The 24,222-nt window shown below is 46.2% G+C and overlaps 1 protein-coding gene and 1 non-coding gene across 2 annotated transcripts in view; one reads left to right on the forward strand and one right to left on the reverse strand.

Annotated features, from left to right (window-relative positions):
- The window catches only part of LOC102403829 (nodal modulator 1), a 58,520-nt gene that overhangs the window by 33,943 nt on the left and 355 nt on the right, over positions 1-24,222 (reverse strand). The window contains exons 2-11 of the mRNA XM_006050065.4: positions 17,852-17,941; positions 16,266-16,311; positions 12,643-12,743; positions 11,649-11,755; positions 9,267-9,339; positions 7,300-7,452; positions 5,600-5,737; positions 5,180-5,269; positions 2,454-2,559; positions 2,120-2,270 (exon numbers count right to left, since the gene is read on the reverse strand). Of these exons, the coding sequence (XP_006050127.3) occupies positions 2,120-2,270; positions 2,454-2,559; positions 5,180-5,269; positions 5,600-5,737; positions 7,300-7,452; positions 9,267-9,339; positions 11,649-11,755; positions 12,643-12,743; positions 16,266-16,311; positions 17,852-17,941 (1,055 nt within the window). The remainder of the gene's footprint in view (positions 1-2,119; positions 2,271-2,453; positions 2,560-5,179; positions 5,270-5,599; positions 5,738-7,299; positions 7,453-9,266; positions 9,340-11,648; positions 11,756-12,642; positions 12,744-16,265; positions 16,312-17,851; positions 17,942-24,222) is intronic.
- On the forward strand, positions 13,622-13,694 carry TRNAG-CCC. The gene has a single exon. It is a non-coding gene; the product is annotated as a tRNA-Gly (tRNA).

Consider the following 24,222-nt stretch of genomic DNA (forward strand, 5'->3'; position numbering starts at 1 on the left):
GGGCTCTGAGGCACAGGCCTATCACCCATCAAGCTTACCCACTCCTTCCCTCCCCCCAGAACCCAGTCTCAGGTCCCACTGGTCACCATCTCCTCCAGCAAACTCCTCCAGCACCTCCTATTTACTCCCTCAAGTTTACTCTGTCTCCCCTCGCCCCATTTATTCCCCACACAGCAGTCAGGAGAAGAAAAGAAAATCTTTCCAAAGCACCCTGATTCACAGCTCCCTTGCTGAAAACCCATCCAGGGTCTCCACTCAGCTGGGGAACAGCTCACCCACACAAGATGGCCACAAGGCCTCACGGTCACCCCCACCCATGCTGTCTGTCCCCCCCACCCCTCTCCCAGAGAAACTTCCAGGAGGAGCCCCCCTCCTGCAACACACTGACCCCTCCACCTGCCAAGTCGTCCACTCGGCTACCTTTCAGTCCTCCCGAAGGTCTCGGCTTCCACAGCCCCCAACCTGAAGGAAGTCCCCTGGGGGTCCCCAAGCGCTTCCGGCACACCCTCCGTAACTTAGAGTCACTGACTCCTCGCCTTAAGCCCAGGAAGACCACAGCCGTGCCTTTGCAACATTGGTCTGGCTCACTTTACACACCCAGCGTTCACCTCGGTGCCTCACCCAGAGTCGCGCTCAGAACTGCTCGTGAAGGGAGAACTGAAGCCCAGGATCACTTCCTGAGGCTCCTCGGGGGTCTGCTTCCTCGCGGAAGCCCTGACCCAGAGCCCCCACCTGCCTAGAGAAAACCTCCTCAGGGACCAAGCCAGTAAAGCACATCTTCAGGGCTCAGCTCCTGGACCCCCATGACTGGCAGGAGGTCACATCTAAAGCCCCCGCCCCTCAAGGGCTGACATTCTATTTCTGGTCCACAGATCCACTTCTACCCACTCCTACACTTTGCAAGGTTCTGCCACCAAGTCTTCCAGAGTCACAATCCATCTGAGCACCTGGTAAAGAGCGCCACCTAGTGGGCCTGCGGACCCCGTGGTCACAACTGATGCCTCAGCCCCACCTGGCTCCTCTCCAGGGCCGCGGCCACACTGCCCCTTGGGCTGGGAACCCCGAGACATTTCTCCATCAGACAGGCTCTCGTCAACTCTGCTTTCAGGACTCCTGCACCCTCATCTCGACCCTTCGAGGCCTTCCCCGCCATGGCACCAACGTGTCTCACTGAAGACAAAAATCTAACCATGTTACCTCCATGCTTACAACTGTTCACTGGCCTTTGACTTTTCTCCCTGATGCCCCCCACTTCCAATGGGGCATGAAGAGGCCCTGCGACACCTGCTCCCTCCGTCTGCTCAGCACTTTCCACTCCAGCAACACCAGGCGCTGTGCCCCCATCCCTCATCCACACCATGCTGCTCTGAGAGGCCGCTCTCCATGCAGACCCTGCCCCACCCCATAGCCCGCCACTCTCCTCTGTCCATGGGATTTTCCAGGCAACAATACTGGAGTGGGTGGTCATTCCCTTCTCCAAGGGACCTTCCCGACCCGGGGATTGAACCCAGGTCTCTCCTGCACTGCAGACAGATTCTTTACCAACTGAGCCACCAAGTAACTTTTTAGTTGAGTACCTATTGCCAAGGAAAAGATGGCAGCCTCCCCCCACCTCCACTCTCTAGGGAACATGCAGATAAGAAAGACCCAGACTCTACTCCAAGGCCAGGGTTCTCTGCACTAAACATTGCCACTGTGTGATGAAGCTACAGGAATTCAACCACAGCATGTCCCCTCACAACTCACGCTAAGCACAACAAAACAGGAAGAATTGTGACCATGACCCGAAGCACCTTACAAACAACGTTCTCAACCAACTACACTGCCTTCCAATTAAGCCAAGGAAGGCCCCACAGATGTGAAGTCAGGCACGACATATCCTCTTCTATCGTAAACCCACTTTAATTTTGAAGCAAGATGATTTTCGGGAAGCAGCCAACAGCCAAGTACTTTCAGTTTATAACATTTAGCTCTGATCTTTCTAAAGAAGCCAGCTGCGTCTCCACAGGTGTCGGAGACTGGATGAGACTCCGTGGCAGAAACACAAGGTCAGACCGAAGGTGTTCTGGTCTCTGCTGACCGCCAGCGTAAGCCCCGGGACCCCCCACGATTCCCTTACCCCGTGGCGATGATGTCCGCCAGCTGAGGCGTGTTGGGTGCGATTTTGATCGTGACGGTTTCAAAGTACAGGTGCTCCTTCTGGGCGTGGATGGTGTATGTCCCGGTGGTTATGTTCTCCAGGCGGAACGAGCCATCAGCTTTTGTTCTGACTGTAGAACAAAAACATGCTGACAAAGGATGAGCCGAAAACAGCTGCATGTCCCTCATCTACATGGCGATACCGAAAGCTGGCTTGTTTTCACAGAGTCGTTAAGATTTTGTTTCCTTTCCATTTCCCCCGGTAGCAAAACCCAGCCCTGGCAACCAGGCCTGGGCCCAGCGTGTCTGCCCACCTTTGATCTGGCTGTTCAGGGTGACCACCGCATCCGGGACACCTTCGCCTTCCGGTCCATTCAAGACCCTCCCGGTGACAGAGAATCCCATGACGTGGAACACCGGCTGAAGATGAGAACAGGGAGAAGCTGTCGTGTACTTGAGTGAGGAAGCCCCGCTTAGGCCCCTCGGGCCACCGCTCAGCACGCCGGCCCACGCTGGCTCCTCCTGGTCCCCTGCGACAGCCCGGCTCCCTCCCAACTCACCCACCAGCAACCCTTTCCCACGTCTGTCTTCCTCCTTAGATTCCCAAAACATGGGTATTTGTCAAATAACTGAATGAAAAAGATCGAGAGACTGACTTCCCCAGAGACCACTGAGTCAGACCCGTGAGAGCACCCCTCCATGCCCGCTCCCCTCCAGATGCTCTTTCCGGGGGCCAGGCCACCCCGCAGTCTCCCAGCCTAGACCCAGGATCACCGTGCACCCCGCTGCCCAGCCGCCAGCATCACAGTCGCGTGGATTCCATCTCTGCAAGGTCTCTCGGGCTTTCCCACCACACCGGAATTCAAAGTCCTAGGTCTGCCTACACCCCATCACTCAGCCCCGGCTGCTGCACATCGCCTCACCCCACATTCTCAGCTCAGTTTATGTGTCTGCACCCTCCCTGCCTGTGAGGGCCTGGGCCCAGCCCTCCACAGCTGCTGGGCTCCAGCCACCCTGATCTGGGGTTCCCACGTGCCTTCACCATGTGGGGCTTTCATACCAGCTGCTCCCTCGGCCTGGATCTCCTCCTACAACTGCAGAAGATGGGAGACAGGCCGCCCCATCTCATCCTTCAGGTTCTGCTCAAACCGTCACCACCTCCGAGACACCCTCTCCGACTACCTTCTCTCGGGAGCCCCTGCCTCTTGCCCCAGCCACGCACTGACAATCACACTAATCTACTTTAGAGGCTTCAGCAAAAACCTTCCCAATAGCCAGTCCTTGTTTGATTTTCTTCCTAGTTTGTCTACCTCCCACTAGAATGTGAGCTCCATGAAAACAGGAACCTCTTCTGTCTCAGTCACCTGATACACAGTAGGCACTCAATAAATGACTCCTGAATGAGTGGATGGAATGCATGCATGTGATGGTATTTGAGAGCTTTAAGAAAATGGCTTCCTCTTTAGTCAGATAGCTCTTTGTCTAAAAAGACGTGGTTAACCCACTTATTAAATCGTCTATTCGCTCAACAATCATCTTTATTAGGCACCTGCCATGTACCTGCCACTAAACCACATGCTGCGAAATACAGTAAAAGAACGAGACTCAACGGTCCTACATTATTTAGTTTATAGATTGCTTCCCGAAATTCCACTCATGTCTGTTTAAAACTTTGGTTTGCAATCGGGAGATGTGTTTCCCCACTCACCTGCCCCCATCCTTCTTGGCAAGTCCCTTGAAGCACCAAGGGCTTGACCTTTACCCTCCCATCCCCCCTCCAGTGCACAGCAGAACAATCAAATGCTTTAGTGAATCTTAAAAGGCAGAGTCAGAATCCCGCTGAGCATGTGACCTAAAAGCTAGCTTCCACCCGGTTAAGCTACTTCAATGTAGTCCTTTCTGATGTAAAAGAAAATGATTAAAATCTAATTTTTTCAATAACTGTAACCCTAGGTGGTCCACTTATAAAAGGCTGCTGTTTTCTTTGGGGATTTGACCCAGCACATTTTCTATAGTAACCATCTTCTACCTCTGTAATTAAAGATGGAAATGTGATGAAAAACACATTCACCACCTGTTTTAGGTCTAAGGAGCTTGTCAGGCCACCTCTCACCCTACCCATCGCCTCTCCTGTCACCCCAGACGGCCCAGGCTCTGTCAGTTCACCTGGCCTCCTGCCACAGCCTCCGGGCTGGTCCCTCGCTTCCACTTGCCCCCTGCAGACTCTGCTCAACCTGGCAGGCAGGGGGGCACACCTGCTTCTGCTCAGAACCTTTCCGTGGTGCCAACTGTCACCCAGAAAGCCCAGCAGGACCTGCACGACCTGCCCCATCACCGCTCTGGCCCCCTCTCCTCCTCCCCACTTCACTCCCTCCGTTCCAGCCACCCTGGCCTCTGGGGGTTCCCCACACCTCCTAGCCACACTCTTGCTTCAGGACTTTTGCACCTGCCACTCCCGTGTCTTACACACTCTTCCCACAGACGTAAGTACACTTCACTGCCTCTTCCCCTTCAGGCTGTTACTCAAAAGTCACCTCCCCGTGAGGCCTTCCCAAGTACAACCTAGGAGACCTCAACCCCCACTTGACCTTGAAACGGTATAATCTCCTTTCTTGCTTTGTTTCTAAAGAACACAAGACCTTCTCATATAGTTTCTGATTTACTTATTTATAAATGTATTGTCTCTTTCTGCCATCAGAACATGAATTACACAAGAACAGGAATTTTTGCCTCTTTCAATTACTCCAATAAGCCCAACACTGGAATAGTATCTGAAATATATGTCACTGACACTCAGTGAACACATCTCATTGAATGAAGTAGATAAAACTAGGGCTCCAATTCACTAAGATACAGATGTTATGTGAGCGATGTGAAGGATTCCGTGGATCCCAGAATAAAGTGGAAGAAAGTGTAAGATTCTGCTTTTTCCAACAGCACTTTTAGATAAATATTAATTGTTTTTTAACACGTTTGCAACACCCGTGCCCAGGAATGGGCACTCCAACACCTGTCCCTCCAGAAGGCAGGGAGGTCTTACCTCAATTTTCAGGCTGTCATGTTCCACGGTAAAGTCAAGTCTGGAAGGAGCAACATCAAAGGTAATCCTCTCTCCTCTATAGAACGGAATCTGGAACGAAATGTCTGTTAATTACCAAGAGCCAGGAACATGATTCAACCATCAATACTAACACTCAAAGCCAGCAGCCCACAAATAACCAGGGGTTCAAAGTGGGCAAACAGACACTACTAATCATAATGGTCTCACATTTAAAAGAGGAAAGACTTAGGCTTTTTGCACCTGTTACTGAGGAGACAGAGCCACACCTTAAATTACTGCTAAATAAAATGTTTGTGGAACTGCAGGCCAACCATTCGGTCCTTTGATAACCCAAGGGTACTGATACCTCCTGTCTTAAGACTCCCAAACACAAACAGAATGGAAGTCAGATTTGCTCACCACAGTGTAGCCCCCGCTCGGCAGGGAATAGAAGGAGAAGGAGCCGTCTTCTTTGGAGACCGCGTGGCACAGGTACTCCAGACTCTCGTCCTGGGGCTGGAACCCAGGCACCGGGGAGAGGTTGCAACCCAGGACATCCTACGTCAGGAGAAAAAGGCCAAAATGACTTCCTTTTCCACTTCCACATTCTGATTATTATCAAATAGCCACCTTTCAAAAAATTTGCATAAGTTTTATTTCACAAAATATTTCTGAAACCTACGATGCAGCAGAGAACAGAGCACAATGTAAAAATTTTTACATACAAGTTTGCAAAGTTAAGGGTTTCCCAGGGGGCTCAGATGGTAAAGAATCTGAGTGTAATGCAGGAAATCTGGGTTTGATCCCTGGGCCAGGAAGATCCCCTGGAGAAGGAAGTGGCAATCCACTCCAGTATTCTTACCTGGAGAATCCCATGGAAAGAGAAGCCTGGTGGGCTGCAGTCCACGCAGTTGCAAAGACTTGGACATGACTGAGTGACTAACACTTCAATTTTCATTTGCAAAGTTAAAAATGGTATAGCCTTCTTAGAAAAAAAATCACCTGACTGTCCTCCCCTACCATGGATCACCATAGTCCGGATGAGAAACCATACTGGCCCAAGTTCACACAGCTGCTCAGAGGCAGAGCTGGGATCTGTCTGAAGCTGGGTCTGTTTGATTTCAAAGCCTGGGCACTTTCCACTGAATTACACTGCCTCCCAGAGCAGACATTCAATTTATTGTGAGCAAAAGAGAGACACAAGGTTCTTAAATGGTGAGACTATCCATCAACTTTGACCTGATTTTTTTATTTAATTGAAGTACAGTTGGTTTACAATGTTGAATTATGTCCTGCTATACAGCAAAGTGATTCAGTTATATATATATACATTCTTTTTCAGATTCTTCTCCATTACAGCTTATTGTTGTTCAGTCACTGACATGTCTGACTCTCTGTGACCCCACGGACTGCAGCACACCAGGCTTCCCTGTCCTCCACTATTGCCCAGATAGCGTGCTAACTCATGTCCATTGAGTCAGTGATGCCATCCAACCATCTCATCCTCTGTGGTACCCCCTTCTCCTCCTGCCCTCAACCTTTCCCAGCATCAGGGTCTTTTCCAGTAAATTGGCTCTTCACATCAAGGGGCCAAAGTACTGGAGCTTCAACTTCAGCATCAGTCCTTCCAGTGAATATTCAAGGTTTATTTCCTTTAGGATTGACTGGTTTGATCTCCTTGCAGTCCATAGGACTTTCGAGAGTCTTTTCCAGCACCACAATTATACAGTTTATTACAAGATACTGAATATAGTTCCCCATGCTATCCCCTGGAGGAGGAAATGGCAACCCAGTCCAGTATTCTTGCCTGAAAAATCCCATAGACAGGGGAGCCCGGTAGGCTGCAGTCCATGGACTCACAAAGAGTCAGACATGACCGAGTATGTATGCACCTCTGTGCTATACAGTAGGATCTTATTGTTTATCTATCTTATATTCAGTAGTGTGCATATGTTAATGTCAAGCTCCTAATTTATCCCTCCCCCGCCCAGCTTTCCCCTCGGGTAACCCTAAGTTTGTTTTCCATGTCTGTGACTGACCTGAATTTCTTAGTCTCTGATCTCCCATCTCCTCCACTCCCTGCCCACAATCTCTCTTTTTCTTCACTCCTCTTTGCTTACCTCTTTGGTCACTAAAGAAGAAAAGAGAAGAAACTTCACCCCTTTCATGGGTTCCCCATCGCTGCGGACAGAGCCAGACACGTTGTAGCCGGCCACTATGAGGGGACCTGCGGCGTTGGCGTTGGAGTTGGTCACTCGCACAGTGGTGCTCGCCTACAAAAGAAGATTTTAACTTCCAAAAGGACAGACGCTCACAAAGCATTTAACAACAGGAGGACATGCTTCCACTAAAATATTAAGTCGGAGAAAAGCAACAAATGAAATGGTATAAAACTGCATATGAATGTGTAGCATGATCACAACTGTTTTTCATGGGCAAGATGAAGTGCAGGGAAAAGCGGCAAAATGGAAACGATGGTGGTGGCATTTTATTTCTTTTACACTTTTCCACCTTCCAAATTCTCCATTTCCACTCCTTTATGTTCTTCTGTATGTTCCAATTTTTTTTTAATGAACATTTTTTTCTATGTTGAATGGTATGCATCCATGTATTTTTAATCTCTTCGTTAAAAGTACAATTCACACAGGAACAGTTATTTTCCCAAACACACCGTGCATCCAGCACCCAGGCACGGAACAGAACCAGCACCCAGACACAGAACAGACACTGTGTCCTCAGAAGCCCCCTCCTGCTCCTTTCCTGATACTGCTCCCCCAAAGGACAACCATTTTCCTGACTTTTAATAGCCTGCTTTACTTTAAAACACAATTTTACATGAATAAACTCAAATTCCTTTTGCATACAACTAACGAACAATGCAAATCTTAAAACGTATTCTATTTATAATGTGTAAGCTACTGAGTTTTAAGTGAAACATTTTAAAATGTTGACCAGAAAAGAAAAATCCTAAGAACCAGACCATAAACAGTATACAGACACATCGAGGTGTGAAATTATATCATCACTTTTAAATGCATAAAACTCACAGAGTAAAAACTGAAATTCTGATGCTTCTTTAGCAAGAATGAAACACAGCCTTAAAAACCAATATAAAAACTAACCTTTTGAAATGTCCTTTAGGTCTTATTTCAAACTGTTTTTTCAGCTATTTACAGAACCACATTTAGTAGGTGTCTTCTTTTTTTCGATCTTTTACTATAAACTATTTCAGTCAAACATAAAGATACAGGGATCTATACCAAAGAAGACCTATATAAGCTCCAACCAGCCAAAGAATAAAAGAGAAGAAATGCAATTCCAGACCCTGCAGACCTACACACCCCTTCCTCCCTCCCTCTGCAGACATCAGTACTATGATGAATACACTGCTCGCCATTCCCATTTGCAGCATCTTTATAGTTTTTCCACATATGAATGTATCCAGAAGTGGTTCTGATCACAAGTGTTTCTAATCACTATATAAATGGCATCATATTTCCTTGACCTTCAGCAGCTTGCCTTTTCCCTTCAATGTTACGTTTTGAAGTACAGTCATATTGATACGCGTGGCTCTGGTTCATTCATTATTGCTGATATACAGAATTCTATCATGTGATGAAACCACAGTCCACTCTCCCCTTCATGGACATATAGGCTGTTTGCAATATTCTGCTATTACAAACAAAGCTGCAATAAACATTCTTACATATTCTCCTTGGGCACAAGAACAAGAATTCAAAATAAGTATTGCTGTTACAGACAGAAAAAAGAACAATAAAATAATCCCATCAGGTCCCTCTGGTGTTGATTTAGCTTAAAATAGGTATAAGTTAATAACAAACCAACTTCACAGCAGGAAGACAATGTCGTTACCTAAAACAGAAACCAACGTAAGCAACATCTGCTACAGTGTGGGAGTTTTCCTGTATAAACACCACCAAACTAATCAGCAGCATCACTGTTTTTCCCATGAACTTCTAGAAGAAACATAAAATAATTTCATACCCGAAATTGAAAACCACTCCATTTGTCCCCAAACCAGCACACTGTTGGCATGGCCATCAAAATAATGGAAATAAATGCTCACCTCTTTCAATGGCCAGGTTGGATGAGTTGCAAGGATTTCATAATCTCCAGGAAGAACTTTAAAAAATGCAAACCTAAGAAATAAAAAATATCACTTCACTTTCTCCCAGCAACCTGAATATTTCTAATTTAGGACTACTCTTCCAAGCACAAGAAAATGATGCATGAGTTACCACAAACTTGCCCTGAGCCAGTTAAAGGAGCATAAATGAAATTCAATCCTTCGCTGTTCAAATCCTCATCAGACAGCACTTACTGGGCACTGGCTGTGTGCAAGGAGAGGGGCTCGTGTGTTAACGAGAAGGAAGGCTGATGTTTTCCTTCAGCCCCAGGGATTCTAGTCTAAACGCCAGCCCCTGTGGTTCAGCAGGGGTCAGTCACAGATCATTCAAGTGTGTGCCGACAGAGAGGCATGAAGAGGTGAGGAGAGGGGAAGCGTCTAAACGAAGAGAAGTGGGAAGGGAGGAAAGATGTGTGAAGAATGGGGGACAGGGACCTTTCTGGCGGTGCAGAGGTTAAGACCCCACACTTCCACTGCAGGTGGCACGGGTTCAACCCCTGGTTAGGGAATGAAGATCCCACACGCCACATGGTGAGGATGAAAAATAATATTTAAAAAAAAAAAAAGGCCATAATCAAGTAACTAATCGAACTCATTAAAAAATTAAAGGAGAATATTGAAAGAAACAATCGGTGGACAGGCCTGCTGAGCTGAGACGGATGCTGACACAAGATGACACTAAGCGTCAGGGGGCAGGTGATAACGAGCTTGACTCCAACCCCAGAGAGTTTATTAAGATCTGTTATCAGGAACAAACAGAAGCCACTCTGGGCTCTTGCGCAAAGCAACTGTGATGAAACCAGAAGCCGATAAAGACTGTTCTAGCAGTTGTGAACAAACCAAGACCAGAGTGAGATGAGTTGAGGCTGGAAACACTGCGTCCAGGATTCTGACACAGTTAGCCCTTCAGATGTGCAAAAGCACCAGACCACAGGCGGGCTAATTCCAGTGACAGGAATGCCAAAATTTCAACTCAGCTCCTTCTTCCGCAGTGGTATTTATCACATCAGATGTCTCCTGTAATAACTGCACAGGGCCGCGCTGGCCACAGGGGTGCTGATACTGCCACTGGGTTTCGGTCTGGGTCAGATTCAGCCTCTAGCTTGTGCTCACAGCACCCCAGTTCTGCACATGACTCTCCATGCGTGCAGGAAGGGGGTTCAGAAAGCTCAAGTCCCTTTCCCCAGCAGGGCCAGCAGCAAATTACTGAGACCAGAGAAAATGAAAGTCCTACATTCCCTTCTACAGATCAGAGGAGGGGGTTGGAGAGGCAACAAGAAGTATTTTTCAAAACTGAAATATAATTCCAACAAGCACCAGTTAAAAATTGGATGATATACTGACAGGCTCATTATAAATTTCTATTTTGCAGTTTAGTCAGATTTGTGTACTGAAGCAGTCAATGGTGATTTGTATGCTTTCAAAATGATCAGCTGGAACTATTCGGATATTAATCTTGGCACATCTATTAACATTTACAACGCAACAATATAAATCCATTACATAAATGCTTTAAATTTGACTCAACAAGGTTAATTAAATAGTCATCAGTTCCAACTACAAAATGATTGCGATGTAATAGTGATAAAATGATTTTTAAAAATTGTAATTGAGCTAATCTGTATTGAGCTAAAAGTTATTAAGTGCATATTCTATGCCAGACAGTTTGAAACAATAATATCATAATTTAATCTTCTCAATAACCTTAGGTGGTAGGTTCCATGATTATCCTCATTCATAAATGAAGAAACCAAAGCATAGCAGTCTTAAGTAACTTGCCGTGGGGCAGACAGCTAGCAAATGGGAGAAACAGGATTCAAACCGGCTGCTGGACTCCCGAGTCAGTGTCACGCCACACCATGCTCAGTCATGTTCAATTCTTTCGTGACCCCATGGACTGTAGCCCACCAGGCTCCTCTGCCCATGGAATTTTCCAAGCAAAAATCCTGAAGTGGGCTGCCATTTCCTATTCCAAGGGATCGTCCCAAACCAGGGATCAAATCCACGTCTCCTGCATTAGCAGGTAGGTTCTTTACCACTGAGCCACCTGGGAACCAGAGCCAGTCCCAGCCGGTAAATGAAGGCTTAGTCCTGCAGCGGGTGCTTTATTTATCTCATTTTTAATCATCTCATCACCGCTAGATATGGGTCAAAAGACTTGCACTTCACAGGTAAGGAACATGAGGCCCTGTGGGGTATGAACCTGTCTGAGGGTAAGAGGCTGAATCAGGGTCTGAACCCAGGCCTCCCTCGACCCAGAGCCCCACCCCCAGCATCAGGGCCCAGCGCTCGCCACAGGCAGGTGGCACAGCGTTAACTCACTTTCCGCCAGGCTGGGTAACTGTGGACTGGATCTTCGCGTCGGTGCCCGTGTTTCGCAGCGACACCTGAACTCCTGCGGGGCCCAGGGGCTGCCCTTTGCTGAGAACCTGCCATGGAGAAGGAGGAGGAGGTTAGGAGCCGCCCAGCAGCCACATCCTCCCCTCAGCAGCACTGTCCAGCCTGCGCCTGCTGCCATGACCTTCTTTGGGTCAGGATTCCTTGGAAAAGACGGTAGAAATCGTGGTTGCCCTTCCTGGGGAAGCAGGGGCACAGGGAGAAGGAACAGCAACAGGAAAATGACACTTCAGCTCATTGACTCTATTGCGTGCTTGGCTGCTCCATCATGTCCAATTCTTTGTGATCCCCTGGACTGTAGAATGCCAGGCTCCTCTGTCCATGGAATTTTCCAGGCAAGAATATCAGACTGGGTTGCCATTTCTTTCTCCAGGGGATCCTCCCAACCCAGGGATTGAACCCTTGTCTCCTGCATTAGCAGGTGGATTCTTTTACCTCTGAGAATGACTCTAAAGCATCATCAATTAAAGATGCACGACTAGGCCACAGAGAAAGAATAAATACCCAGGTCCCCATCTCCAACAAGAAACCCAGACATAAAGCCAGGACCAAAGGCCCTCCCTCTCAGGGTAAAGGAAAAGGAGCATAAACCCACTGTGAAGAAAAGGTAGGCACTAAACAAGTGCATCTCAGCCATGGCACCGCAGGCCGCGCAGGGGAGACTGGCCCCTGAGACCCTGTCTCTCTACAAGGCCATCCTGCTGTCTGTACTCGGACAAAGGAGTGACCAGCAACCCAGACCCAGCCCCCTAGAACACCCGTCACATTTTACATACAGTTTCATCAAGCTCCCAGGCCCTCCTGAAGCTAGTCTGTGCATCCCTCATAGCCTCAAAGCCCCCGTTTCAAAACTCTCACTTTTTTAAAGGTAAGAGGAGACTGAGTCTGTACCACAGAGCAAATGTGACAAACGCCAGACCTTTCCATTCACGGAGAAGCCTGTGAACACGAAGTTGATGTCCCCGCCCTTCGTGCAGATGTCGCTGACACCATCCACATACAGCTCCACGGTGGTCGGCTCTGTGCGATGACAGGGGGTGGGGGGAGGGGGACAGGGGACAGGGGACAGGACACAAGAGGAAGCTGAGTTCTGGGACAGGATACAAACTGTCACATATAACATACTGCACTGCTTAACTTTCACTGTATTCATTTCTGAGCCACTCATGTGGCTAGAAATCCAAAGGGAAGAGGAGGGAAAAGTCTCCCTCCCCCACCCCAGAGGGAACCAGGGTTAAGAGTATAAGATACGTTTGTAACAGACTCGCGGCTGACTTGTATCTCAGAGTCCCATGGAAAATCTAGTAAGCGCCAGAAACTTTTATTTACTGAACACCCACCAGAGACCAGGCACTGAGCCAGGAGCACTTAACCCTGACAACTATCTCAGAGGTAGGTAGTAACACTGCAGCCGATTGAAGGGTAAACTGAGGCACAGAAAGGTTAAGGATTCTCCTAAAATCACAGAGCTCCTGAGGGACAGAGCCCACTCTCAACCCCAAAAGTCTGGCCCCAGATCTGTCTCCTGATCGAGTACATGAGTTCAGCCACATTATACCAAGACCATAAACTCCAGGGTCCATAGTAAACTGGGGGACTGGAAGTCAGCAGAGGCCAAGTGTGGACTGAGGCAAATGGAAAAAAGGGGACAGCTTCCACCCACTATTGCCGCATGACCCAGTGCTGCCCGAGCTTCCAAGTTCTCATGAAAAACTGAAAATCTGGGTCTTATCTGCTGTGTCCTGATTTTTCAGTATCAGCAACCAATTTAAGCAAATTAAAAATAACTGGAGTTCATCATAATATGGGTTAAAGTTGAGTTTTTAAAAAGTTAGGAAGAATGTGAAGTGATAGGGAGAGGAAAAAAAATGGACAAATCGAGAAAATTTCAGGGGAGTTCCCTGGCGGTCCAGTGGCTAGGACTCTGCACTCCCACTGCCAAGGTCCCAGGTTCGATCCCTGGTCAGGGAACTAAGATTCCACATGTTATGCGGTGCGGCCAAAAAAAAAAAAAGAGATAACTTTTTTAAAAAGAGAACTTCAGGTAAAATAAAGAATTACAAACACACACAGGGGAAGATATCAGTGAAAAATGGATAAAATCTTTATCAGGCACCTCACAAAAGAGAATATCCAAATGGCCAGTACACACATGAAAAAGTGTTCAAATCATGGACCATCACGAAATGCAAATTGAGACCACAGTGAGTGGCTGAAACTGCCCCACCATCAGGACAGCTAAGATAAAAGAGACTGACAGCCAATGCTGGTGAGGATGTGGAGGACTGAACTCTTACACACGGCTGCTAGAGCAAAGCTCTGCAACACCTACCCTGCTGGCCCAGAAATCTCTACTAGGGCTGGATTACATGTAAAAAGTCTACTGCCCAGCAATTCCACCCCTGGTATATATTAATACTCAACAGGAACGCAGACACGTGTGCACCGCAAGATTCACAGGAGTAACGAGGACGTTCACAGGAACACTATTCTCAGTGGCCAAAATCGGGACACGACCCAGCTGCCCACCAACAGCAGAAGGGGTAAATCACTTTCTGTCACACAGCAATCGAATGAACTAACATAGTAACACACAGTAAGGATGAATCCTGTGAACAACATCGAGAAAGAAACCAGGCACAAAACTGTACCTTGGATGATTCCATTTAATCAAAACAGGTAAAATAATCTATCATTTTAGGTCGGGCAGGGTAGTTCATAAGCACCTGGGGTGGAGCACTTCTGGGAGTTGGTCAGGTTCTGTCTCCTCATCTAGGAGGTGGTTATGTGTGTTCACTTTATTGAACTTCATTGCCTGATACCTCTGTCACGAGAATTTCTGAAACCAAGAGAATCGGGTTCTATCCCTGGGTCGCAAAGATCCCCTGGAGGAGAGCATGGCAATCCACTCCAGTATTCTTGGGTGGAGAATCCCATGGACAGAGGAGCCTGGTGGGCTACAGCCCACAGGGCCGCACAGAGTCGGACGTGACTGAAGCGATTTAGCACACATGCACACACGCATGCTATGATTCAATTAACAAGCTTATCAAAAGAAAAAGAACTGACAAGTAGGGAGAGGATTCAGACAAAACACTCCCGCAGGCCTCCAATCTGTGACCTCTCGGCCAGGGCTTGGCTCTGACTCCCCTCCAGTTTCTGGACCCCAGCGGTCAGGCAGCCCCAGCTGTGACCTGAGAAAGAACTCTGTCTCCCAGATGCATGTCGCTGCCTCTGTGACAGCAGGGATTCAATTCCTCCTCCCCTAACTCACAGGCAGGCCTGGTAGCAACAACTGGGCCCCCTTTTTCCCCTCAAGCTACAGAACTGGGATCACACACCCACCTCTACCGAAATATCCAGGCTCTGCTCTCCAAAAATATCAGCCACACCACAGTAGAACCCTTTCTTCTGATCAACCCCACTTTCGCTCCTCCAACCATGCTAAGACACTCAGCTCAGGGAAGTCTGCAGCCTTTCTGTGTGCAGAAAGACTGCTTTTAAGAGTCGGACACAACTGAGCATGTATGCACACATTTTAAGAGTTGTGTCCGACTCTTTGTGACCCCATGGACTGTAGCCCACCAGGCTCCTCAATCCATGGGATTCCCAAGACAAGAATACCAGAGTAGGATTGCCATTTCCTCCTCCAAGGGATCTTCCTGACCCAGGGATCAAACCTGTGTCTCTTGTGTCTCCTGCACTGGCAGGTGGAGGCTTGACCACTGAGCCATCTGGGAGCCTGATGGATGCTGACCCAGTGGAAATAACTCGTCCAAAGTTGTCACAGAGCTGGTAAGGCCTCAAGGTTGCCAGATCTTTTGATTTCTTAAGTAGGTCTGAATTTTTGTCAAATTTCACAATGTTTAACATTACCATTGCTGCTACTGCTAAGTCGCTTCAGTCGTGTCCGACTCTGTGCGACCCCATAGACGGCAGCCCACCAGCCTCCCCAGTCCCTGGGATTCTCCAGGCAAGAACACTGAAGTGGGTTGCCATTTCCTTCTCCAATGTATGGAAGTGAAAAATGAAAGTGAAGTCGCTCAGTCGTGTCTGACTCTTCGCAACCCCATGGACTGTAGCCTACCAGACTCCTCCGTCCATGGGATTTTCCAGGCAAGAGTACTGGAGTGGGGTGCCATTGCCTTCTCCAATATTACGATTAATTCACTAAAAAAAGTTTATTAAAAAAACATTGACGGGGCTAAGAAAGAAGCCATCCCAGGCCAGAAATCAAGTCCCCACTCCTGACCCCTATAGTCATCAAGTTCTTCTGGCATTTAATGAATGAAGCTGCAAAAGCGGAATTTCCTATGATGTACAAGAAAAGATGTCTATTTCAAGAAACAAGACAGAAAACCTCAGGATAGGTCTAAAGTAACTCCAATCTACTCTAAAGTAACAGGCATGGAGGAGTTAAAAATGCTCTTGCACACTAGAAATGAATCCTTCATATTTTAACAATCTCTGTACTCCATCAATTTACTATTCAGCATACAGCCTAATCCTTTACAAAGTATACCTGGTTATTTGTTAACTTACCAAAACTCCACCCTAGAGGCGGCTCAATCTTCAGAATGAAATCTCCCTATGAGGGGAAAAAAAAAAATCAATGCAGAAGACTAAGAACTGATGACCCTTCAACTCTTACAATCATGTAAAGTAGAATTTTCACACCTGGAATGGAATTCCAAGTGTAAACTTTGCGCTCATAAATGGGAGTGGACTTTTGACTCCCTACCAGTGTGGCAAGTTCAACCCCAGAAACTCCTATTTAATCCAGCAAAGAGTTGGAGACACTGTATTCAGCCACTCATGGTCTTTCAATACCAAACATTCTATTGTTTCATGTTTACCCTTCATATGTTAACCCTTAAGTCTGCCAGGGTCAGCCAGATCTTTAGAAACTAAAGCCAATTCTTAAAATGAGATTTTATTCATACACCCTTGAGTAAAGGGTTCCTTGAGAATGCTTTAAAAAAAAAAAAACAAGATTACAATATCAACTAGTCCACCTCTAGAAAACAATCTTAGGTATTATGCATAGATATAAGTTCAAGAATATTTATCTCTTGTAACTCATTTATCGTGTTGTTAGTAATAACTTTTGTAACTTCCTGTGTTTATCTACATTTCCACATAAAAAGCTGAAATGTGGGGAGGATGGGGAGTAGGAATACAGGCATGCGGATACCCATCTCTAAGCACACGCATTTGCATGTCTGCATACGTGTACATGCATGTATATTCTTGGATATCCGTACAACTCTAAATACTGAGAACGCCATCTGCTAGGATACACACTGAAACTTTTATCAGAAGTCATCACTACAGAGGGAGGGGGACTTGGGGGATAAAAGATAAAATTTACTTCATATACTTCTAAAAACTTTGATTTTTTTTTCCCCCACGATACTTCTGAATTCACACACTACTTGTATAATATTTTTTAAAAATCAGTTGTTTGTCTGTTTACTGGCTGTGCTGGGTCTTCACTGCTGTGCGTGGGCTTTCTCTAGTTGCAGCAAGCAAGGGCTACTCTCCAAGATGCCCAGTGTTTTCACTCCGGTGACATCTCCTGTTGCAGACCATTGGCTCAGTAGTCGTGGTGCACGAGCTTAGCTGCCCCGCAGCACGTGGGATCTTTCGGGAAGAGGGATCAAGCCCATATCCCCTCCATTGGCAGGGAAGCCCTGTGTAATACTTTTTAACAATGTTTTAACCTGCTTGCAAGTATTAATAGGAAGTTCTATTAAGTCAGGGTTTCTCAGACTTGGAACCACGGACATTTTCCCTGACCTGCACAGCATGGTATCCTGTTTAGCTCCATTCTTGGCCTCCAAGCAGGAGATAATGGACCACTCTCCCTCCCTCACGGTTCTAACAGCCAAAATGTCTCTAGACACTGCCAAGTATCCCTGGAGACATTGAGAATCACTGCTATTCAATCAAACCAGTACCTAAGCCGTCACCCTCATCGTTTGGCCAGAACTGCCATATTCCGCTTATAACTTACAAAACAGAGGTGTATTTGCTCACTTGGGAAAGCCACTCTCCCAGTTAGCACAGCCCTGTGGGCCACACTGACAACTTCCATCATAAACCACTTTAGTGCTCTCTCCTCTTACCTTATCATACAAGGGGATCATAAAGTAACCATTGTTAGGCGCACAGTCTGTCTGGTATTTCAAAGTCCCATGTTTGGTGTACAACTTTATCTAGAAAGGAAAGAGAAGTCATGATATCACCATTGAGAATTAGTTACATACAATGAACCTGAATGCATTCAGTCAAAATGCATTTGCTGAGGACCTACTTTAGGAAGCTGAGAACAATGGGCATTACAGACAGAGGGAAATAAGACAAAGCATCCCAAATAATGTGATTCACTATTTTTCAGATTAGAAACTAAAAGTTGTACTTTTCAATGCTTTTCAGTTTATTTTAGTCTGTCTCTATGTTGTTTTGGAGTCTAAAACCAATTTTGCTGTTAGAAAGGGGCTTGTTAAAATGCAATTCCTGGGGAGGGTTGGATTGGAAATTTGGGACCACCAGAAGCAAGCTATTGTATACATAGGATGGATAAACAACCAGGTACAGTTGAATAGCACAAGGAACTACATTCAATATCCTGCAATAAACCTCAATGAAAAAGAATATGAAGAAGAATGTATATACATGTATAATTGAATCACTGTGCTGTACACCAGGGACTAAACACAACACTGAAAGTCAACTATACTTCTTTTTAAGTACCTTAAAAAATGCAATTCCTGAACTCCACTTCTGTTTCTAAAACAGAAGGTCTAAGGTGAGGCCCTTAGACCTGAAGGTTTAAGGCCCTCACCTTATACCTTCTGTTTTAGAAACAGAAGTGCAGTTCAGGAATTGCATTTTGATGGTGACTGCAGCCATGAAATTAAAAGACACTTACTCCTTGGAAGAAAAGTTATGACCAACCTAGATAGCATATTGAAAAGCAGAGACATTACTTTGCCAACAAAGGTCCGTCTAGTCAAGGCTATGGTTTTTCCTGTGGTCATGTATGGATGTGAAAGTTGGACTGTGAGGAAAGCTGAGCACCGAAGAATTGATGCTTTTGAACTGTTGTGTTGGAGAAGACTCTTGAGTCCCTTGGACTGCAAGGAGATCCAACCAGGCCATTCTAAAGGAGATCAGCCCTGGGATTTCTTTGGAAGGAATGATGCTAAAGCTGAAACTCCAGTACTTTGGCCACCTCATGTGAAGAGTTGACTCATTGGAAAAGACCCTGATGCTTGGAGGGATTGGGGGCAGGAGGAGAAGGGGACAACAGAGGATGAGATGGCTGGATGGCATCACTGACTCGATGGATGTGAGTCTGAGAGAACTCCAGGAGTTGGTGATGGACAGGGAGGCCTGGCGTGCTGCGATTCATGGGGGTCGCAAAGAGTCGGACACAACTGAGCAATTGAACTGAACTTAACTGAAGGTACTTAAAAAAAAAAGACATATAGTTGACTTTCAGTGTTGTGTTTAGTCCCTGGTGTATAGCACAGTGATTCAGTTATACATGTATATAACCACTAGACCATTCAGGTATGACCTAAATCAAATCCCTTATGATTATACAGTGGAAGTGAGAAATAGATTTAAGGGCCTAGATCTGATAGAGAGAATGCTTAATGAACTATGGACTGAGGTTCGTGACATTGTACAGGAGACAGGGATCAAGACCATCCCCATAGAAAAGAAATGCAAAAAAGCAAAATGGCTGTCTGGGGAGGCCTTACAAATAGCTGTGAAAAGAAGACAAGCGAAAAGCAAAGGAGAAAAGGAAAGATATAAGCATCTGAATGCAGAGTTCCAAAGAATAGCAAGAAGAGATAAGAAAGCCTTCCTCAGTGATCAGTGCAAAGAAATAGAGGAAAACAACAGAATGGGAAAGACTAGAGATCACTTCAAGAAAATGAGAGATAACAAGGGAACATTTCATGCAAAGATGGGCTCAATAAAGGACAGAAATGGTATGGACCTAACAGAAGCAGAAGATATTAAGAAGAGATGGCAAGAATACACAGAAGAACTGTGCAAAAAAGATCTTCACGACCAAGATAATCACGATGGTGTTATCACTCACCTAGAGCCAGACATCCTGGAATGTGAAGTCAAGTGGGCCTTAGAAAGCATCACTACGAACAAAGCTAGTGGAGGTGATGGAATTCCAGTTGAGCTATTCCAAATCCTGAAACATGATGCTGTGAAAGTGCTGCACTCAATATGCCAGCAAATTTGGAAAAGTCAGCAGTGGCCACAACTGGAAAAGGTCAGTTTTCATTCCAATCCCAAAGAAAGGCAATGCCAAAGAATGCTCAAACTACTGCACAATTGCACTCATCTCACACGCTAGTAAGGTAATGCTCAAAATTCTCCAAGCCAGGCTTCAGCAGTATGTGAACCGTGAACTTCCAGATGTTCAAGCTGGTTTCAGAAAAGGCAGAGGAACTCTCAGAGATCAAACTGCAAACATCCGCTGGATCATGGAAAAAGCAAGAGAGTTCCAGAAAAAATATCTATTTCTGCTTTATTGACTATGCCAAAGCCTTTGACTGTGTGAATCACAATAAACTGTGGAAAATTCTGAAAGAGATGGGAATACCAGACCACCTGACCTGCCTCTTGAGAAACCTATATGCAGGTCAGGAAGCAACAGTTAGAACTGGACATGGAACAACAGACTGGTTCCAAATAGGAAAAGGAGTACGTCAAGGCTGTATACTGTCACCCTGCTTATTTAACTTGTATGCAGAGAACATCGTGAGAAACGCTGGGCTGGACGAAGCACAAGGTGGAATCAAGATTGCCGGGATGGAGAAGGAAATGGCAACCCACTCCAGTAATCTTGCCTGGAGAACACCATGGACAGAGGAGCCTGGCAGGCTACAGTCCGTGGGATCACAAGAGTCAGACACAACTTAGCAACTAAACCATCCACCACTACAAAGTGAATATATGCCTAAAGATAATGTGTGAAAAGGATATTTGCCATATACTAGCTAGTTTTTTGGTAGGAGGGTGGGAGTCAAGGAAGACTTGGGGTTATTTTTTCATCAACTTCCATTTTATACTTATTTATAATGGCCATTATTTTTACTAATACTGTAAAACTATGAAAATGAATAAAATTCTAAAAGTTTCATATAAAAAAAAAAGTTTGCCAGGAGAAATATCAATAACCTCAGATATGCAGATGACACCACCCTTATGGCAGAAAGTGAAGAGGAACTAAAAAGCCTCTTGATGAAAGTGAAAGAGGAAAGTGAAAAAGTTGGCTTAAAGCTCAACATTCAGAAAACGAAGATCACGGCATCTGATCCCATCACTTCATGGGAAATAGATGGGGAAACAGTGGAAACAGTGTCAGACTTTATTTTTTTGGGCTCCAAAATCACTGCAGATGGTGACTGCAGCCATGAAATTAAAAGACGCTTACTCCTTGGAAGGCAAGTTATGACCAACCTAGATAGCATATTCAAAAGCAGAGACATTACTTTGTCAATAAAGGTCCGTCTGGTCAAGGCTATGGTTTTTCCTGTGGTCATGCATGGATGTGAGAGTTGGACTCTGAGGAAAGCTGCACGCCAAAGAATTGATGCTTTTGAACTGTGGTGTTGGAGAAGACTCTTGAGAGTCCCCTGGACTGCAAGGAGATCCAACCAGGAGATCAGTCCTGGGTGTTCTTTGGAAGGAATGATGCTGAGGCTGAAATTCCAGTACTTTGGCCACCTCATGCGAAGAGTTGACTCATTGGAAAAGACTCTGATGCTGGGAGGGATTGGGGGCAGGAGGAGAAGGGGACGACAGAAGATGAGATGGCTGGATGGCATCACCGACTCAATGGACGTGAGTTTGAGTGAACTCCGGGAGTTGGTGATGGACAGGGAGGCCTGGCGTGCTGCAATTCATGGGGTCACAAAGAGTCAGACACGACTGAGCAACTCAACTGAACTGAACTGAACATCCATCTAAAAACTTTCAATGTTAGTAATCTGTGAGTATAACACGAAAATGACAGAACCCAGTCATACCAGCTAAGGCTATGTAGAAAGCAGCAAATCCACAATGTGTGTGCTTAGGAAAAGAACACTGTGAAATGACGTATAGACTGCAGGCTCCCATGGGCAGTGACCATGGCTTACACTTCATGGTGCCTGGGCCAGTGTAAATACTCCACAAATCCCCAACCTTATTCACAGGCCAAAAAGAAATTCAGATGCATGCACTTAAAGCAGGGACTGAAGATCCACCTGTCCAGAAGGGCCAGGGAAGTCCCGTCAATGAGCATTCATCTAAAAGGGGACAGGACTGCTTCTTAACCCAAGCCAAGTTTTGCAGCCAAAAGATCAGCTGGCTTTCCAGAGAAATCAGGAATGCAGTTTTTAATGTGAAACCTCCTAACAGTTAAAAAATTAGCAACCAATATAGTTTTTCTTTTTTAGGTACTTTGTCTGCTCTGTTCACTGAACTGTTCAGAACACCAGGGACAAGGCTTCAGAACACGCTGGGGCTCACTCAACAGTTACTAACTGAATGAATATGATGGAAAAATACCCAGAAGGGAAGAAGGATGGAGAAGACTGAAGGTAGTTTTACTGGGACACAGAAAACACAACCCAGAAATGATTGTAAAATATCTTATTCACATTTATTCTGTAAAGCACAGGTTAGGACACAGAATGACAAGATACATTATGTGTATGAAACACTAGATTTCATAATCAGAAATGAAGAAAGAATGAATTTCTCAGGCCATCTGGACAGGCAGCCCTAGGGCTCAGGGAACATACTTCACACTAGGTCACAAAACCTGCCCTCCACTCTCACAGCCACTATTAAGTGTTCGGGGTGGGAGTGTCCCTAGCGCTCTACACTTTTCTCCTGAAGCCCCAGGAAGCTACAAGTTGCAAAGCCTTTCAAGACAGCTTCTGGAATGCCCTGTGCCCACAGCCCAGAAGGTAGCATGGGCACCCAGAGATCCTAGAAGCCTTGCCATTGCCGGTGGGTAGATTCATTAAACACCTGACTTCTTTTTAGATTTTTTTTTTTAATGTGGACCATTTTTAAAGTCTTTATTGAATTTGCTACAATTTTGCTTCTGTTATTTATGTTCTGGTTATTTATGTCCCACTGGGTTTGTGGGATCTTAGTTCCCTGACCAGGGATTGAACCCACACTCCCCTGCATTGAAAGGTGAACTCTTAACCATTGGACCTTCAAGGAAGTCCCATGCCTGACTTCTTAAGACCAAAAATGATGGAGAAGCCACAGATATAGGGGTCTTGAAGGTGATGAGTAACTTCTTTAGGAAATACACGATGCTGAGCTCTGCAGCCTCTCTCCCAACACCATGCTACAGGAACAAAAATTGGGACTTGGAGCAAGGCTAAGTCAAACAGCTGTAGAATCTACTTCCAACCCCTCCCCCAATTCTCAGGAACCCGCTTTGTAGGAACACGCTGGTTCAACTCTTCACCATAGCCCTCTAGCTACTCAGGCAGAATGCCTTTGGGGTCTTGGTCCCCACTCCCTTCTCTTTGGCATCTCCAGTGTCTTTCTTTTCTAATTCCCTTCTTTTGACTCATCATCAGTAACTACCCTCCTAAAATAGAGGCCAGCCCTCCTTGGGGTCCCTTCCTATTTGTCCTGCAAGTGATTTTCTATGCCCACCTCCATCTATCTCCCTTCCTCTTCACAAAAGCTTTCTGGGTCATAATTCCACTGGGCTAATAACCATCTAACTGAAGAGAGCTTTGCAACTTAATAAAAAGACTTCTGCAGAAATCTCTTGTGTAATTCCAATAACTACCCAGCGATCAGGGCGCTGACAACTCTTCATTATCAGAGGAAAGGGGTCCCAATGGGGGAACCAGGGAGATTACAAATAGTTTCCCAGCCCCAGAGATATCAAGAGACAGTAACTGGGTCATGATCTCTGGGATGAGAATTCATGCTCTTTTAAAGCTTCCCAGAGGGTAGGAGGAAGGGTCGATTAGAATTTGGGGGGGAACTCAGTGTTGTGGGGGTTAAGACTTGCGGTCTCTATGTTCTGGAATACAGGTTTCAGGAAATCTGAGTTTCAGAAGGTCTGGGTTCCTGGGGGTTTGAGGATCTGGGGTCTGCGTTCTGCTGAGACTGGGTTTTAAGAGATCTCGGGCCTGCATTGTGGGGATCTGGAGTTTGCCTTCTTAAGTATCTGGGGTCTCGATCTGGAGGATCCTTAGTTTTGTGTGACCTAACAAAAGTTACAAACCATTATCATCGTTACCAAAAATGTCCTTCACACCCACATGCACACACCTTCAGAGCTCCGCCACCCCACCCCACCGCGTAGCTGACCCCAAGAACCCCCACCCCAGCGCTACTGGGGAGGAGACCAACGGAGAGCCCGCAGAAAGCAGCGCCTCTGAAGAGGAAAGGGCTTCCAGAATGCGGGGAGTTGCGGGGAGGGCTGGTGGCAACC

Source organism: Bubalus bubalis, chromosome 24, assembly GCF_019923935.1.
Source record: "Bubalus bubalis isolate 160015118507 breed Murrah chromosome 24, NDDB_SH_1, whole genome shotgun sequence".
NCBI classification, from domain to species: domain Eukaryota; kingdom Metazoa; phylum Chordata; class Mammalia; order Artiodactyla; family Bovidae; genus Bubalus; species Bubalus bubalis.